The sequence below is a fragment of the Arvicola amphibius genome, chromosome 7 (assembly GCF_903992535.2).
Source record: "Arvicola amphibius chromosome 7, mArvAmp1.2, whole genome shotgun sequence".
Lineage (NCBI taxonomy): Eukaryota > Metazoa > Chordata > Mammalia > Rodentia > Cricetidae > Arvicola > Arvicola amphibius.
Window position 1 is genome coordinate 48,921,488 of NC_052053.1, and position 16,950 is coordinate 48,938,437.

At 51.5% G+C, this 16,950-nt stretch overlaps 1 protein-coding gene across 2 annotated transcripts in view; it reads left to right on the forward strand.

The window, feature by feature from the left end:
- The first annotated feature begins 203 nt into the window (after nucleotides 1–203).
- The window catches only part of Usp20 (ubiquitin specific peptidase 20), a 31,798-nt gene continuing 15,051 nt past the window's right edge, over nucleotides 204–16,950 (forward strand). Inside the window, exons 1-10 of one of the 2 annotated variants that reach the window (XM_038335838.2) lie at nucleotides 204–282; nucleotides 6,352–6,431; nucleotides 8,357–8,404; nucleotides 9,012–9,108; nucleotides 9,948–10,001; nucleotides 12,022–12,084; nucleotides 12,346–12,477; nucleotides 13,591–13,687; nucleotides 14,108–14,177; nucleotides 16,236–16,349. In XM_038335838.2, the coding sequence (XP_038191766.1) occupies nucleotides 9,028–9,108; nucleotides 9,948–10,001; nucleotides 12,022–12,084; nucleotides 12,346–12,477; nucleotides 13,591–13,687; nucleotides 14,108–14,177; nucleotides 16,236–16,349 (611 nt within the window). In that variant the 5' untranslated portion in view covers nucleotides 204–282; nucleotides 6,352–6,431; nucleotides 8,357–8,404; nucleotides 9,012–9,027. Of the gene's footprint in view, nucleotides 283–5,981; nucleotides 6,124–6,351; nucleotides 6,432–8,356; nucleotides 8,405–9,011; nucleotides 9,109–9,947; nucleotides 10,002–12,021; nucleotides 12,085–12,345; nucleotides 12,478–13,590; nucleotides 13,688–14,107; nucleotides 14,178–16,235; nucleotides 16,350–16,950 lie in introns of those variants that run through there. The other variant, XM_038335839.2, reaches the window with a different exon arrangement.

Here is a 16,950-nt window from a genome sequence, read left to right on the forward strand (position 1 = left end):
CGGCGTGACAACCTTCGAACCACAAGCCACGCCCCCGCAGCACGGCCACTCCCCCTACTCCCGGCATGCATGGGCATTCAACACCCGCACGGCCACGCCCCCAGAACGCACGGGTCCGCCCCCTAGGAGGCAGCGCCATGAACCCCGCCCCCGTCCTTGGCATGGACTCTCCCGATTGGACGCCTGACGGCGAGGAGGTGGGGCACGGCAGGCAGAGCCTCAAGACTGCGCGGCGTCGCGGTGGGCGCGCTTGACTGACAGGCGGCGCGGTTGCGACGGCAGGTGAGTTTCGGACGGCTGCTGCCTGGTGCCGTGGGCCGGGCCGCTAAAACTGGGACGATCGCGCCGCCGCTGCGAACATGGGAGGCCTGGCTTTGTGGGGCAGCCGCGACCTGGAGCGAGGTCTCCGCCGCCCACCCATCGACCGGCTCTTATGTCCGCCCCAAGTCCCCACGGCCCTGGCTTCTCCTTAGCAGGCCGCACGTCGCTCGGAAGGCCAGCGCGAGACCACTCGAGCTCCGGGCCCCAGACGTGCAAATTTATTCCTCACGGACAAAAGCTGAGTCCTTGGCGGGGGTGAATATCAGTCCCAGTGCCAACTGCCCGCCCCAGGGTGGCCTGCAGCCACTGGTCTCTAGGAAGGGTGCCACTGACGTTCAGCCGCTCCAAGGTGTGAGGCTGGGGACTGCCCTTCGAGAGCTCGGGGTGTCTCCTTTGGCCTGGAGGACTGTTGCTCTGCCCTATACACCTTCCACCCCCAAGATGTTGCGTGGGTAGTTAGCTTTGAAAGATATCCATAAACACTTAGGAGATGGATAAGTGCATGCGTAATGGCTCACATGGGACTTTTAGGGACTCCTTAGTTACTAGCTTCCTCTGGAGCAAAGCACTTCTTACTGGACACTTAACTCTGTGGCAGGCACTGGGCTAAGCATTTTCTCCTGAAGTCTCCCGTCTAATCCCACGAAGTTGATGCAGTTGGGTCTGCCTTCCAACTGAGGAAGTTAGAGAAAGCTGAGAGGCTTAGAGAAGTAACCGGCGCATCAAGTTACACAGCTGGGAGATGGAGCTGTGGCGGGGGCATAGTTTTCTCAGCTGCGTCAGCGACAGTGGGTCTCTGAGTCTTTGCTGCTGCTCTTGCAGCTGGTGTTCCAGATCATGGGCTGGGGGAGGGGCTGATGGGACTTTTTCTGGAAGACTATTCTAAAGCAGGGAGGCATATCTGCCATGCCTTGGCTTTTCTCCAGAACAATTTTCTCTGAGGTTATCATTCCCCTTAGAAAAGACTGGAATGTCTTGAAACAGCCTTTTGGTTTTGATCAAAAAGGAATTAAGTATTGAAGTCTTGATTCCCCACCCACCACCCACAGACTGTTTCAGCCATCCTCAGATGTATATGGTACTTACTGGACACCATGTCTCTGTTGGCTGAAAAAGAGACTCCCTGGGAATTGCTGGACGAACGCAGAGACTTGAACCCAGGGTCAACTCTCACGGGCTCAGAGGAAGTTCTTAACTTCCCTGCCTGGCCATACCCTGGCCAGTACTGGGCCACTCTGATACCTTCAAGAAAAGAGTCAAGATGGTCAGAAGAATTTCCAGACAGTCCTTATTTGAAGATATAGAGGGACATTTGATACAAAGCCGTTCTCTCTCTCCCACGCTTCTCCTTGAAGCCAGAATGGCAGGTGACGTCCACTCCCTAGGCTGTGGCAGATGGAGTTGACACGAGTTTGACACGAGTATTGATCAGAATATGGCAGCCGGGGATCTGACCTCGCTGCCTGAGTGGAGAAGAGACAGCAGCCCCTCCTGAGTCATGTTCTTGAAAGCGAGGCTGCTTCTCGAGGGATCCTGCAGGAAAGTGAGGGCTTTCCCTCTTCTACTTCAAAGAGGAATCTCTGGTTTTAGTTTGGCTTGGAAGTTGGGACTGGGTGCCGATTTCTCTGTGGAGTTAGATGGATGCCCAAGAAGCGTTCTACATCCGGATGGCCCCTGCCATTGTGAACATTCAAGAAATGCTTGTTTGATGATGGTGGCGATGGTGGCCTTTAATCCCAGTGTTCAGGAGGTAGAGGCAGGCAGAGCTCTGAATTTGACGCCAGCCTGGTCTACAGAGCAAGTTCCAGGACAGCCAGGGTACACAAGAGAAACCCTGTCTCAGAGAGAGAGAGGGAGGGGGGGAAAAGAGAGAGAGAGAGAGAGAGAGAGGAGAGAGAGAGAGATCTTTGAAGGATTGGGGTTCAGTTGGTAGAGTTCTTGCCTAGTGTGCATGGTGCACCCTGGGTCCAGTCTCCAGGATTGCATAAGCCTGGCATACTGTTTCATGCCTGTAGTCCCAACCCTTAGTAGGGTCAGAAGTTCAGGGTCATACTCAGCAACATAAAGAATTTGAGGCTAGCCCAGCCTGAGTCTGGGCTACATTTGACTATCTTAACGTGAAGAAATCATAAAAAAAAAAAAAAAAACCCAGGCTTGATGGCACAGGCTTTTAATCCCAGCACTTGAGAGGCAGAGGTACAGACAGGCAGATGTCTGAGTTTGAGGCCAGCTTGGTCTACAGAGTAAACTCCAGGCTAGGCAACAGAAGCCTTTTTCCCAAGCCTCTCCTGAGCCATCCTCAGAGAGCAATTCACTGCTCCACACAGCTTCAAGAAGTGCAGAACAGGGCCTGGGCCACCCTCTACTGTTGGCTTTTAGGAGTCAGTGAAAAGGTAAGGGTGTAGGTCTGGGACTCTCCCAGGCTGGCACTTTTATTTTTCTTAAAAAAAAAACAAAAAACAAACAAAAAAAGGACCTCGCTGTGTAGTCGTGGCTGGAGCTTCGGGGTGAAAATTATCCCTGTGCCCTGCTGGCTAGCGCATTTGGGATGTTGGAAGCCACAGTTCATTTAGAGCGCGGACTGCAGGGCAGATCTCCTGGGTTTGGGTCCTGGCTCTGGGGCTCCAGAGTTTTCTGGCTCAACCAGTTACTCGAGTCTCGCTTTCCCCACCTTTGGTGATGGATGGGTTCCCCGGGCAGTTGTGAGGGTCCTGCGAGCTTACCCTGGGAGAGTTCAAGACCTGGAGCTGTTAGCGGAAGTCCTAAGGTAGGGTCCGTGGTGGGCACGGCGACCTGGGGGTGTGATAAGCTGGACTAGTCCTGGAGTTGGGCAGTGTCTGTAATGTGAGGCACAGTGAGAAAAGGAAGGTGCACGTGTGAGCGCAAGGGGTGTGGCGTGAGGGGAAGGGGCTGTGGTTGGCTAGTGAGAGGATCTGTGGATGGTGGGAACCTGTGTAGGCGGAGGCTCGGCAGTGCCACCTTCGGATCCCAAAGGATCAGCGACCCCCTGGGAGTCGGAGGAATATTACCAGAAGCTTTGGGGAAAGTGATGAGTAACGGGCACCAGGGGCTGCCAGGCCTTCGGAGTAAATGCGCAGCCGCACTGCCTCTCCTAGACCCCGCCCCCATTCGGCTCCTGAGGGTGGGGCTTCCCTGGTTGCCAGCTCCCTGGGAAGCTGCATCACAACGTCTCACTCAGGTCTGGCAGGGCAGGAGAGGTGGGCTCTTTGTCTCCATCCCTACTCTCCAGCTCCAAGACATGAGGGTGTGGTCTAGCAGGTCCCTGAGGGCAGTTGCCCAATGGGACCAGCTGCTCTTCAGGGAGCCTGTACACAGTACCTAGTACTTTAATGGATCTTCTCTTTCAGCCTTTATTAGAGGCCTGCTGGCACACCGGACCAGCCCCCTTCCAGCTGTGTCCCTTCCTCATTGTGTGACCTCAGGCAGGTGGCTTTGCTCTTCTGTCCGAAGCGAAGCTGCTATTCCTGCCAGAGAGGGTTACTTGAGTAATACAGCGACCCCCTCATTCTCCTACCTTCACTGATTACTGGCTTTTTTCCCCTTTATTTTCCGTATCTGCTTCTCCTAATGTCGCTGTTGCTGATTAATGGAAAAGTAAGCACAGACATTCTGGCCTTTTATCCCACGTATCTCAAGCAGCCGTCAGAGAGTAAGGGAGGATGTCATTGCACACAGCCAGAGGATGCTTTTCTCCTGTAAAGCCTTTACGATAACCGTTCTCCAAGGCTGCTCTGACAGCGTGCAACAGGAGGGGCTGCTTAAACAGCAAAAATTAACGGTCTCGAGTTCTGGAGGTTGGAGCCCAGGATGAAGGTTTCAGAAGCCCCCTTTTTACTGGATGCATGCGGCCTTGCTGTGTGACAGCCTCCATTTCTTCTTTGTGCTTGAGACTCAGAAGCATAAGTCCCACCGCAGAGACCTGATTGTTACTTATTTCTCCAGAGTCCTTACCTCCGTCTTTGCTCGGGTGGTGGTGCTTAGGAGGCAAGTGTAGGAATTGGGGTGGGGGGAGGTAGGGTGGGACAGTTGAGTTGTTATCAGTGCTGGGGAGGTGCTCAGTCAGTATAGTTCTTTGCCTAGCAAGCGTGGGGACCTGAGTTCAGTCATCAGAACTCAGGAGAAAAATCTGGGTGTGTGGTGTGTGTCTGTAAAGACGGGGAGAACCTTAGGGTTCACTGGCCAGTCTAGCTTAACCAATGAGCTTCAAGTTCTGTGAGAGACCCTGTCTCAATAAACAAGGTGAATAGCTCCAGAGAAGTGACACCCAAGGCTGGCCTCTGGCTTCCACACACACAAGCACACATGTGCACCCTCACTGCCACCCCCAGGTCAATTATTGAAAATACTATTATCAGCCGGGCGATGGTGGCGCACGCCTTTAATCCCAGCACTCGGGAGACAGAGGCAGGCGGATCTCTGTGAGTGAGTTCGAGACCAGCCTGGTCTACAAAGCTAGTTCCAGGACAGGCTCCAAAGCCACAGAGAAACCCTGTCTCGAAAAACCAAAAAAAAAAAAAAAAAAAAAAAGAAAATAGTATTATCTAATGTCTAGTCTATATGCTAACTTACTAATTGTTCAGTGATTTTTCCCCCTCTTAAAGAGGCCACCTTTTCCCTCCCTTCCTCAGTTTCCCTTCCCTTTCTCTGTGGCTTTTGTTTTGTTCTGAGATAGAGTTTCCTTGTGGAGCCCTGGTTGTCCTGGTTCTCACTCTGTGGACCAGGCTGGCCTTGAACTCACAAAGATCCGCCTGCCTCTGCCTCCCAAGTGCTGGGATTAAAGGCATGCACCACCTCTGCTCTGCAGGGGAAAAGGCCCTTCTCTGTAGCCCAGGTAAATCTGGAATTCCTCTCTCTCATTTAAATTACATGTGTGCAACTGTGGGTGGCATGGCCATGCTCCAGAATCAAACGCGCAGCAAGTGATGCCGTGGGCCAAGGTTGTCTTGTAGGGTCCTTGATGTGACCCATATATCCAGGCTACTTATGTCTTCTCATTTGGAAAGATTATCAGCTGATTTAAAGTCGGGTTCTGTGTGGACCAGCACCGATTGTTTGCAAAGCTGACAGGACAAACTCAATGACAAGCCACCTATCTCTTTCTGGGAGGAATAGGGACAGTGACCATTCTGAGGCTTGTTAACTGTGGGGATTTTTTTTTCTCTCAACTTGTAGAAACTGGACTCCATTTGCTCTTGGGAATTAAAAGTGGGTCTGACGCTGGGTATGTGGATGCTTGTCTGCAGTCCCAGCACTAGAGGGCCCTGAGGCAGGAATATCATGAGTTCAAAGCCCACTTGGACTATACAGTGAATTCTAGGCCAGCCTTGGCTACATAGTGAGACTTCGTGTGGAAAAAAAAATGGGCCTGTCATTGTCATTCTGTTCTGGGCACCAAGATCATAATCCGACTCCTCCTTCCTCAGCACACCCCTCTGGAATGCTGGCGCTTGTGGCAGAGACACTAAAACCCCACCTCTGCCCAAAATAGCACTGGGACAGTGCCAGCACAGCTTTAGCCTCTGAACAGACCAAAAAAAAAAAACAAAAAAAAAAAAAAAAAAACAAACCTGGCTTCCAGTAAGGTTTGGAATTTAGAACTTTGAACCCTGTTGTTGTCATGTGGTCATTTTAAGTTACCTTCCAACTGCCCGTCCCTCTTTGGACTGCCCACATCTGGAGACTGTGACCCATCTAGGAAGCAGGGGCAGCGGCAACTCTGATGACCCTAGTGGTGCTGTAGCCCCCCGTGACTGAAGACTGGGCTTCAGAAAGGCTCCAAAGGTGATCTGAGGGACTTGGTGGCATGCGTGGAGGGCTCAGACACCTTCTCCAGAGGGCCTGCCAGTTCTATATCCAGCCTGGAAGGACGGTGTCACTGTCCATGAGAAACACAAAGCCTGTGGAAGCCCCAGGCAGCCCACTATGTGTGCTCCCCAGACAGTGTGGGATGTTTTCAACCAAGAGGAATTTTAAAGTAGATTCTGTAAGAAATATTTCATTTTCCCCCAGGTGCAGGCCTCCTCAGCAGCCCGTCACTGTCAACAGAGAATGTCTGTGCTGGCCTCCTCCTGCATGTGCCATTGACTCAGGTAGGTCACCTCCTCTAAGGTGTACCCCTCTGTACTGCCAGAGGAGCTGACTGTCCTAGAAGGCCACAGGATTATACTCACATGTCACAGGTCGCTTTTGCTGATGATATGTGGCTCTTATGCTGGGCATTTGCCATTTGAGGCAGAAGGGGAGCGAAGCCACACAGGTCCCAGGATGCTCAGGATAAAGTGAAGTGGAATACATGACAAAGCTGCCTTTATTTGCTTTTTTTTTTTTTTTCTAGAGAACAGGGGCCAGCAGGATGTCTCTGCAGGTTAAGGGGCTTATCTCCAAACCTCCAAAGCCTGCCAACCTGCGTTCCAGCCCTGGGGACCCACATAGTGCAAGGGGAGAAGTGACTCCCATAGTTTTCCTCACACGCACAAATAAAAATTAACACATTTTAGAGAGAGATAAGAGAGCACTCACAAGTGAGCGGATCTCCTGGTCTGTGCTACTGGGGCCGTCACAACTGCTGAGACAACAGAGAGGGCTTTTATTGGACTGGCCCAGGACTCTGTTCAGCCTAGTAGCTGGCACCATCAGCATAGTGTCTCATGTGCTGCCTGGCTGACCCGGGAGGTGAGAGGGGGTGCACTGTGTCCACCTGGGGCTCCTGGGGAAATGTAGCCCTGGCTGTTGATGAGGGTGCTCTAGGCGCCACCTACACCTGCGACTTATTTCTTAGCAAAAGTTTGAGCCAGAATCAGCTGTCAGGTTCCTAGACTAATTCTGTTTAAGCATTAAAGCACTGAAATAGGTTTTTTTGTTGTTATTTATTTTGAACTCCTCCCCCGACTTTCTTTTGAGACAGGATCGATGTAACCGTGGCTGTCCTGGAACTCACTCTGTAGACCAGGTTAAAAGCTGTGCCACTAAGCCTGGCTTTGTATTTATATATTTATTTGTTGTTTTTCAAGACAAGGTTTCTCTGTAGCTTTGGAGCCTATACAAGCCTGTCCTGGAACTAGCTCTTGTAGACCAGGCTGGCCTTGAACTCACATGGATCCACCTGCCTCTGCCTCCTGAGTGCCAGGATTAAAGGTGTGCTCCACCATTGCCTGGATGTTTTAATTTTTTAAAACAAGGTCTCATATACCCCAGGACAGCCTCGAACTTTCTGTGTAGCAGAAGAGACATTAAACTTTCTTTGCATTATTTTATTTTGTGTGTGTGTGGTGATTGTGTTGCCAGGATATATGTATTTGCTTGCCTGATACCTGCAGTGGTCAGAAAGGGGTGTCTGATCCTCTGGAACTGGAGTTACAGATGATTGTGAGCCACCCACCGTGAGAGTGCTGGAAACCAAACCCAGGTCCGCAGGAAAAGCAGCCAGTGTTCTTAACTGCTGAGCCATGTCTCCAGTCCCAGACTTTAACCTGTGATTGCCCTGATGGGATTATAGACACGATCGATCACTACAGCCCTGGTGTCTCCTTTTAAAATAGCCAGATTCCCAGGACTTTGCAAAAACATGTGGGGATACCCTGTGTGCCCTCCCGCAGCTTGCCTAAGGCAGCTCATCCGCCAGACTGCAGCCTAGATAGCCAGAGTGCGCCCCCACCTGGCAGAGCAGTGACTTTTCAGACAGATTGCCTTTTTCTTTTTCTGATTTAAAGCGAAACATCAGGAGTGATGTCTGTCTTGTGTGGAGGGATGTCTGTCACGCGTGGAGGCATGTCACGCATGGAGGGAAGTCTGTCATGCGTAGAGGGATGTCATGCGTGGAGGGAAGTCTGTCGTGTGTGGAGGGATGTCTGTCGTGCATGGAGGGAAGTCTGTCGTGTGTGGAGGGATGCCTGTCACCCTTGGAGGGACCTATCTACTCTGCCTAGTACTTTTAGAACATCTGATTTTCCTATGAGTGTGTCACTTACTATAGCAGCAAAGCTAACTTTTCTACCCCATGACATTTGTCACCCAGATACACTGCTGTTGACACTTTGGCGACCTCTTCCATCCTGCTTCCTGGGTGAGTCTTCTGCCAGTGCTCAGCCACGTTCCTGAAGGCAGTCCCACTTGTGCTGCCTTTGATATATGATCTGCAGCTGAGCTTCTCTGCTGAGACTGCAGCTTCAGGGCACTCAGCTGCCTTTGGGCTCCTTAGAAGATGGCCCTTCCTGTTCAGAGAAGGCAGTTTTGAAAGCCAGCCATTCCTCTGCCTGCCCACTCGGTGGAGTAGATCACAGACACGAATCTCCAACAGCTCCCATGAGTCTGGACAGGGTGGTTTGCAGTTCCTGAGGGACTGGCATGATTCCAGTCTCTCCCCACCAGTGAACCTAAGCCTCATAGCCAGCCAGCATTGTCCAGAATGCTGTCTGTCAAGCCGTGTGCCAGCCCTGCCCTGATACCCTTTAATTCTGTGAACCATCATACCAACCAGTGAGACAGCTGTTTTCTCCTCAGACTAAGAAAGGGAGGCCCAGGGAGGTGAAGCAGCTTGCTGGGTTACCAGCTGGTATGAGGTGGAGCTGGGATTGCAACCAGCCATGCCAGTAACCTCTCGTCCCCTGTGGTGTCATTAATTGTGTGTGTCGGGGGAGGGAGGCTGCCTCTAACCTGCTGTGTCCTTACAGGGGAGCCTGGGCCAGAATGGGAGATGCTGGAGACATCTGCCCTCACCTTGACTCCATAGGAGAGGTGACCAAAGAGGACTTGCTGCTTAAGTCTCAGGTAGAGGAACAGTCCTCAGGAACTGGGGTTCAGCCTTGGGCTGCTATGTGCTTGGGGAGACTTTGTGAGACAGGGCAGCATTGCCCTGCCCCCAGCTCTGCAAAGCCTTCTGTGTGTAATGGCCCTGCTGGCATCTGCTTGAAGCTTTCTTCCAGGCCTTGGGTTCTGCTGCCATTAATCAGTTTAGATCAAGCTCCCGAGAATCACTAATGGCACCATCCATTTCCACTGGGTGCACAGCCTTCAGAAGGAAGGGATGGGCATACAGAGGTGGTTCTTGTTTTTTCTTCTGGTGCTCTGGACAAGTGCAGAACGGCTGAGCCACACCCTAGCCTCCATACGCTCTCACAGATGTGCCCCTAGCTTGCTCGGGGTTCCTGCAGGGGAAGATGAGCTTCTTCCCTGAGTGACATGTAGTCATTGTCATCTGGTTGTTGATGTGAAATTCTGTAAGAAGACTGCATGGACTGAGGGTGTGACTCCATGCCGGGCCGCAAGCAAGGCCCTGGGTTGTCAGGTGTGGTGGCATACTTCTTTAATCCCAGCACCTGGGAGGCAGAGGCAGGCAGATCTCTGTGAGTTCCACGTCAGCCTGGTCTACAGAGAGAGTTCCAGGACAGCTAGGACTTTAACACAGAGAAATCCTGTCTTGAAAAAACAAAACACCTCACCTCACTCAGATGAAAGTGCCCACAGGCCCCAATGTAGGTAGTAGGTTGAGGAAGGACGGCCTCTGAAGTCAAGGGTGAGTGAGCAGCAGCTGGTAGAGAGGATTTTCTGTGTTCACCCCCTTGGCCGCTTACACCTTTCTCTTTTCCCTCCTTCCCTCTCTCTCTCAGGGAACCTGCCAGTCCTGTGGTGTTGCTGGACCTAATCTATGGGCCTGCCTCCAGGTAAAGAATCCTCATGGTCCGGGGATGGGCTCAGTCTGAACTCTGGCCTGGGAGTACCTAGCCTTGATGCTACAAGTTCAGGCCCCAGGGACAGCCCCTGGGGTGGCTACTCGGACAGCCATGAAGACTGACAACAGAAAACATCAAGCTGGAGGAGACTCTGGGCCAATGATTCTGTCTCCACAATCTCTGCTTTTGTGGAGTCTTGCTGGTTGGGTTTCCTAGCCAGGCCTGACTTCACTGTGTGGTCTTCTGCCCACAGACCCTGTAGTGGGGACAGGGTAGAATAACCCGACAGATGCCGTCCCTCGTTAGCATCCAGGGAGTCCCTCAGTGCTGTGATTGTTGTCATCAGAGAGAATAGAAGTGGGTAGTTGTGGTGGCACATCCTGGTCTATATAGCTAGTTTTAGGATAGCCTGAGCTACATGGACTCTGTCTCAGAGAAAAAAGAATAAAGGTAGATGTATCAAGATATGCCACTTTTCTCTGGAGTGTAGAATTTCAAGTAATTTTCATTTTTCTCTGTATTATAAGTAGTCAAATATTCTATAAATATGGGGTAGATTTTATAATCATGCTCAAAAATGTTAAATGTCAAAAGTCCACGTATGGTAATGCGCCTCTTTAATTTCACCACTCAGAAAGCAGAGGCAGCTCTGTGAGTTCGAGACCAGCCTGGTCTACCAGGCTCTAAAGCTGCAGAGAAACCCTGTCTCGAAAAAACCAAAAAAAAAAAAAAAAAAAGAAAGCAGAGGCAGGAGGATTTCTGTGAGTTCAAGGCTAACCTGATCTACACAGTTTACACTAGACAGCCAAGGCTAACTAGAGAGACCCCTGTTTTTTAAAAATCAAATCCCCCCTCTTTTTTTTGACAAAGAGTTTCTCTGTGTAGCCCCTGGCTGTGCTGCAACTCCTTTGTTAGCTTCGAAATCAGAGGTCTACCTGCCTCTACCTCCCAAGTGCTGGGATTACAGACGTGTAACCCAGCCCTCCAAATTTCCCATTTATTTATTTATTTATTTATTTATTTAGTTAGTTAGTTAGTTATAGTCAAAATCTCTCTACACAGCCCTGACTGTCCTGGAACTCACTCTCTAGATCAGGCTGGCCTCGTACTCATAGAGATTTACCCTCCTCTGCCTCCCAAATGCCTCCCAAAGGTTTGTACCACCACACGCAGAAAAATAAATCTTAAACAAAATGACTGCAGCACACTGGGTGTGATAATGCAGATTGTACTCTAGCATGTGAGAGCCAAGGCAGGAAGATTGTCACAGGTTTGCTTTCAGCCTGGTCTGCATAGCCACCTGGGTTACCTGGCCTACCTGTCACCAGCAGAAACAAAAGAATTAGTCTGTGCAGAAGTTCTAGGACCCCAGAGGGACCCCGACCTGTCACTCAGAATGAGCAGGATTGTAGTCCACCGGGTGGGTACCCAGGAGACAACCAGAAGGGCTCACAGAGACGTGCTCCTGCTTCATGGGAGCCCCAGGTCCTCCAGAGGACAGATGTGGGAGCCTGGTGCAGCAGCGGTGTGCTTTGACCATGGCTTTCTGGTCATGCCAAAGGTCCTTCCTAGACACCAGGCACTCCTGGAGAAGGGGGACTGTGGTGGCTGACTTTCAAACTGGGGTAAAAGCCCATGAAGGAGACTCTGAAGCTGGGTTTGCAGAGAAGGCAGTTCTGGGAGAGACAAAAGTGAGGCCAAAGGTGGGTCAGAGGCGAGCAGACTGGTTATGGGACATTGGGTTAGTGCTGGACTCCGACTGTTGCCACCCTGTATTTTGAATACCCACTGCTCATTCAGTGTCCCTTGTTCCTTGCCCATGAAGTAAAGGGACAGGCACTGGCCCCAGCATCTGGGCACAGTGTCTACTTAACTCAGTGTAAGGCCACTTATTTTGGTGGCCACACTCATCTTTGATTGCTAGACTTTTGTTATTTTGGGATGGGAGCTCCTCAGTCACACTGCCTTGGGGTAGCTAGAGTTACCGTGCTAACGCTGGCTCTCTCTCCAGGTCACCTGCCCCTATGTTGGCTGTGGAGAGTCCTTTGCTGACCACAGCACCATTCATGCACAGGTGGGTGTGGGGGTGGGAAGGCAGGGCACAGCCCTTGCTACGGCCTCCTGGCTTAACCTGTCCTGGGCCTCAAGAACAGAGCGGTCGGTTACTGCACAGTTGCCTCCTACACTGGCCCTGTCTGGTGGATGGAGGATGGGCTAGCCTCAGCTCCTGGACACTGACCAGGCCGCCTCTTCCTGGGAGGCGGGGGGCCATGTTGGGTCAGGGTACCCACTCAGCCAAGTTGTCTTGAACCTTATTTAGGCTCTTACCCTGCAGGTGAAAAAGCACAACCTGACTGTGAACCTGACCACATTCCGGGTGTGGTGCTATGCCTGTGAGCGTGAAGTCTTCCTGGAGCAGCGCCTGGCGGTCCACCTGTCCAGCTCCTCAGCCAAGCTCTCGGAGCAGGTAGGGGCGCAGAGCTCAGGCTGGCTGTTGGCAGCCATGTCCTGATGGGGCAGTGTGATCTGAGCTAAGGGGTCCAGAGGAAGTATGTGACAAGGAGCTCTAGTCAGCAAGTACTCACTGAGCCCAGTTGTGTCAGGGCTCATGTAGGGCTGTGAGAACACAGAGGAGCAGGAGCAGGGAAGACTGGGGAAGTACATGGCTCCCTTCATGGCTCTGAGAGGGCCCAGCAAAGTCACAGGTAGTCCCTGGCAGGTCCCACACCTAAAGCATATCCTGAGGAGCCTGAGAGTAGTTACTGTGGCCTGCTCCTCCGTGGAAACCCCTGTGAGAGAACAATTCCTCCAGCAGCAGAGACCTCCTCAGGATGGCGGACTCGGCCCATCTGTAAGGCTAGATCAGCAACCAGGGTATTATGGGATGGTGTGGGCAAGATGTGTGTAGTCTGTGGGTGTGTGGATATGTCCAGGTGGGGATGTGTGCATGTGACTCTCTTGCCTCCTTGCTGAGTCGGCATGCCATAGCTAAAAGTGTTTATTGAGAACAGTGTGACCGAGAGATGTTTGTGAAGTCTTAGTTTTTAGTTTTTAAAAAGAAGGGGGTAGAAGATTGTATTTTTCTTCTGCGTGTGCAGGTGTGTTTGTGTGCATGAGTTAAGGAGCCTGAGGAGGCAAGAGGGGTTGGTGGTTGTGAGTCTCCTAGTGTGGGCCCTCTCCAAGAGCAGTGTGTTCTCCCCACTGAGAGGACTCCCCAGCCCTGAAGGTTTTCAGGCTGTGACGTTGTATGATGTCCTTTGTTGGTGTGTGTTAAATGGTAAAAATGTACAGAAGTGTACCATAGTTAACAGTGCTTGCTCAGGAAACTGGGATTGTGTGGTTTTCTTCACTCCTCCCCCACCCCCAATATCTTCTAAAGGAACAGCAGTTCTTACAAATTACAAGTACAGGAGTTCCCAGGGATGATCCCCAGTCTCCCCTTGCATGACACCCTTGGCTTTGTTGGGCTCACTCAGTACCGGCTATATGCTGAGGGGCTGTAATGCTTCCCCTGGGAGGAGGTGAGTGCATTCAGGTCCCCCTCATCACCCCAATTTCCTCACTTGGGTCTTTAACACAGGACTCCCCACCACCCTCCCACTTTCTGAAAGCCGTCCCTATTGCTGTGGCTGACGAAGGAGAGTCTGAGTCTGAGGATGATGACCTGAAACCTCGAGGTAATGGCTGACAACAGGGGAGCCGTAGGGTAGACTGGGCATGGGAAGCACCAGGGGCTTGTCTCTGCTGGCTCCATCAGCCGTGGTGCAGTGAGCAGGGTGGCAGACACACAGGATGTGCCGTCCCTAGAGATGTGCTATCTCTCTCTCTCAGCTGCATGAAGTTTTGGTCATAGGCCCTGTGTGTGTGGCCTCCTCATCTGTGTGGTTTGGAGCGTGAGCTGGGCAGAGTAGCTAAGGGGCCCTTTTATGTAGTACACCCAACCCTGCTTAGGTGTTTGAGCAGCAGCCGTGCTGACTTCTGGGAGATCTGGGGTGGGGTACGGATTTGCCGTGGACCTGGGGTGACTAGAGCTCAGTGGAGGAGCTTGTGAGGGCCCTCTGGACAGGGCTGTCAGTTCTTCTCCATGTTGTTTTCAGGCCTCACGGGCATGAAGAACCTGGGAAACTCCTGTTACATGAATGCTGCCCTGCAGGCCTTGTCCAATTGGTAGGTTGTCCTCTCCTGAGGGAAGGGCAGGAGCTGTCCCAGGCAAAACCCTAGAAGAAGTAGCAGTCTCCGCTCTGTGCATTGCACACTGGCCATAGACATGGGATAGACACACTTTCAAACCCCTAAACCCAGGCATGCCCAGTGACTGCCATCCCTTTAGTCTCATGCCAGCCCTCACAGGACCAGGGAGGAGGAGGCATGATAGGCACAGGGGTACTCAGCATCCCTGGTTGGGACAGGGTGCAGCTCATTCGTGGAGGGTTGGCCTAGCATGTGCGAGTCCCTGGTTCCATCCTAATACTGTGTCCATGTGGTCTATCTGCAAGAGAGTAAGTTCATTGTATTGCAATCTTTTTTTTAAAAAATATTTTATTTATTATGTATACAACATTCCTTCCATGTATGCTTGCATGCCAGAAGAGGGCACCAGATCTCATTAAAGATGGCTGTGAGCCACCATGTGGTTGCTGGGAATTGAACTCAGGACCTCTGGAAGAACAGTCAGTGCTCTTAACCTCTGAGCCATCTCTCCAGCCCCTGTATTGCAATCTTGTGGGGAGTGTAGGCCAACGTTTACTGAAGTGAGGGATGCAGAACCTGGCAGATGGAAAGGGAGGTTGCCAGATGTGGTGCAGGCCTGTGTAGTGTGGTCTCTACAGAGTTATGATTGTTACATACACACACACACACACACACACACACACACACTCAGCTAACACAGTAATAATAGAGCAAACCCAGCAGCCTTCCCCTTTTCCTGTATACAGTTGTGTGTTAACAGTTAACATACAGAAAGGAGGGGAAGAGGGAACAGATATGCATACCTAAAAAAGTCTGAGCCGGGTGGTGCTGGCACATGTCTTTAATCCCAGCACTCAGGAGGAGGCAGATGGATCTCTGTGAGTTCGAGGCCAGCCTGATCTACAGAGTGAGTTCCAGGACAGCGAGGGCTGTTACACAGAGAAACCTTGTCTCAAAAAACCAACCCCCTCCACAAAAAAAAAAAAAAAAAAGATTTGGAAGGACAGCCCCCAAAGGTTCATAGTGACAATATGGTCAATTGACATTGTATGTATTTGTTTAACATGCATGTATGTGTGTGTGTGTGCTCATGCATGTGAATGTATGTATAACAGTTTCTGTAACATGTAGAAAGTAGAATTGAGGAGGTGCCCTCCCACCTGACAAGTCCTACAGTGTAGGCTCAGGGAGAGCAGGGGCTCTACCCCTGCTCATTCAGAGTCCCAGCCTCAGGACCTGCAGCAGGGAGTCCGGATCTGACATAGGAGAGATTCCTGTAATAGACAAGGCCTTCCTGGCTCTCAGTCCTAGGGGCCCACTGTCAGCAGCTTCTTCCCAGGCCCTTCTCCTGTAGGTAGTTGTACTCTCATGAGGTCTCTGCCTCTGTGCACATGTCTGCTATTGCTCTGTGTCCAAATTCCTCTGTACAGACACCAGTGAAACTGGCCTGGGGCCTGTCCCAGCCCCCATAGTGATCTGACTACCTGCTTAAAGGCCTGTGTCTCATAGAGTCGCATACTGAGACACGAGGGCTAGGACTTTAGCATGACTTTGGGGGACTTTGATCTAGGGAAACCCTTCTAGTCATTTGCAGGAGGTTCTGGGTGTGGTGGCCTCATCTATATGACCAGTTTGGCCTTTTGTCGCTCACTTTGCTCCTTTAAAAAAAATATTGCTTGGTGGTGATGGCACAGGCCTTTAATTCCAGCACTCAGGAGGCAGAGGCAAGTGGATCTCAGTGAGTTTGAGGCCAGCCTGGTCTACAGAGTGAGTTCCAGCACAGCCAAGAAACTGTCCAAGCTATACAGAGAAACCCTGTCTCAAAATATAAAAAAAAAGGTGTTTATTTATTTATTGTGAGAGTGTATGTGTGAGCATGGGTGGATTTAGGTCCCAGGGATCGAACTCAGGTCACCAGGCTCAGTGACAGGCACCTTTACTTGCTGAGCCATCTCTCAGCCCTAACCTAGTTCTTTCTAAATAACAGTATTCCTACCATTTCTCTTCTGTCCTGACTCTCCACTCCCAACCTAGCCCCCCACTCACTCAGTTCTTCCTGGAGTGTGGTGGCCTGGTGCGTACAGACAAGAAGCCAGCCTTGTGCAAGAGTTACCAGAAGTTGATCTCTGAGGTCTGGCACAAGAAACGGTGAGTGTCCGAGTCTGACCTTGGCTAGATGTGTGGGGCAGGACTGCTGTGCTCTCTTGACGGAGTGCTTCCTCTGGATGGTTCTAGGGCACATGAGTGCTCACAGCCAGCCTGCACTGCATCGCTGAACTTACCCAGTGCTGTTGAAGAATGGGGAGACGGAGGTACAGAGCTGCAGGCATTATTGTTCCCAGCCACAAAGCTGGTGACCATGGAGCCTGGGTGACAGCTGTCTTGCCTAGTGTAAGGTGTCAGTTGAAGCTGTAGTTGGGAATGGGGTACTTGCACACAGAGTGTTGGGTGTTGGCCAGGCCATGGTTGTGGCAGGGTGAAGTGAATTTAAAGATGAGAAGCATGGTCTCCGGGCAAGTGGAAGGTGAGGCAGTTGCTTACAGACCCTCAATAAGTTCCTCTTTACTCCTGCTTCACATCCTGACCCAAACCTCACTTGGCTTGTTCTGGGCCTCTCGACTTTCTCACCCTTTCCTGAAGGCCTTTCTGTCAGCCGCTTGCCAGCCTCCCTTACCGAGCTTGCTCGCTAAGAGTCCTTAACACACAAGGCATGGCTGACTCTCCCTCTTCCTCTGGCCCTCCTCCCGGC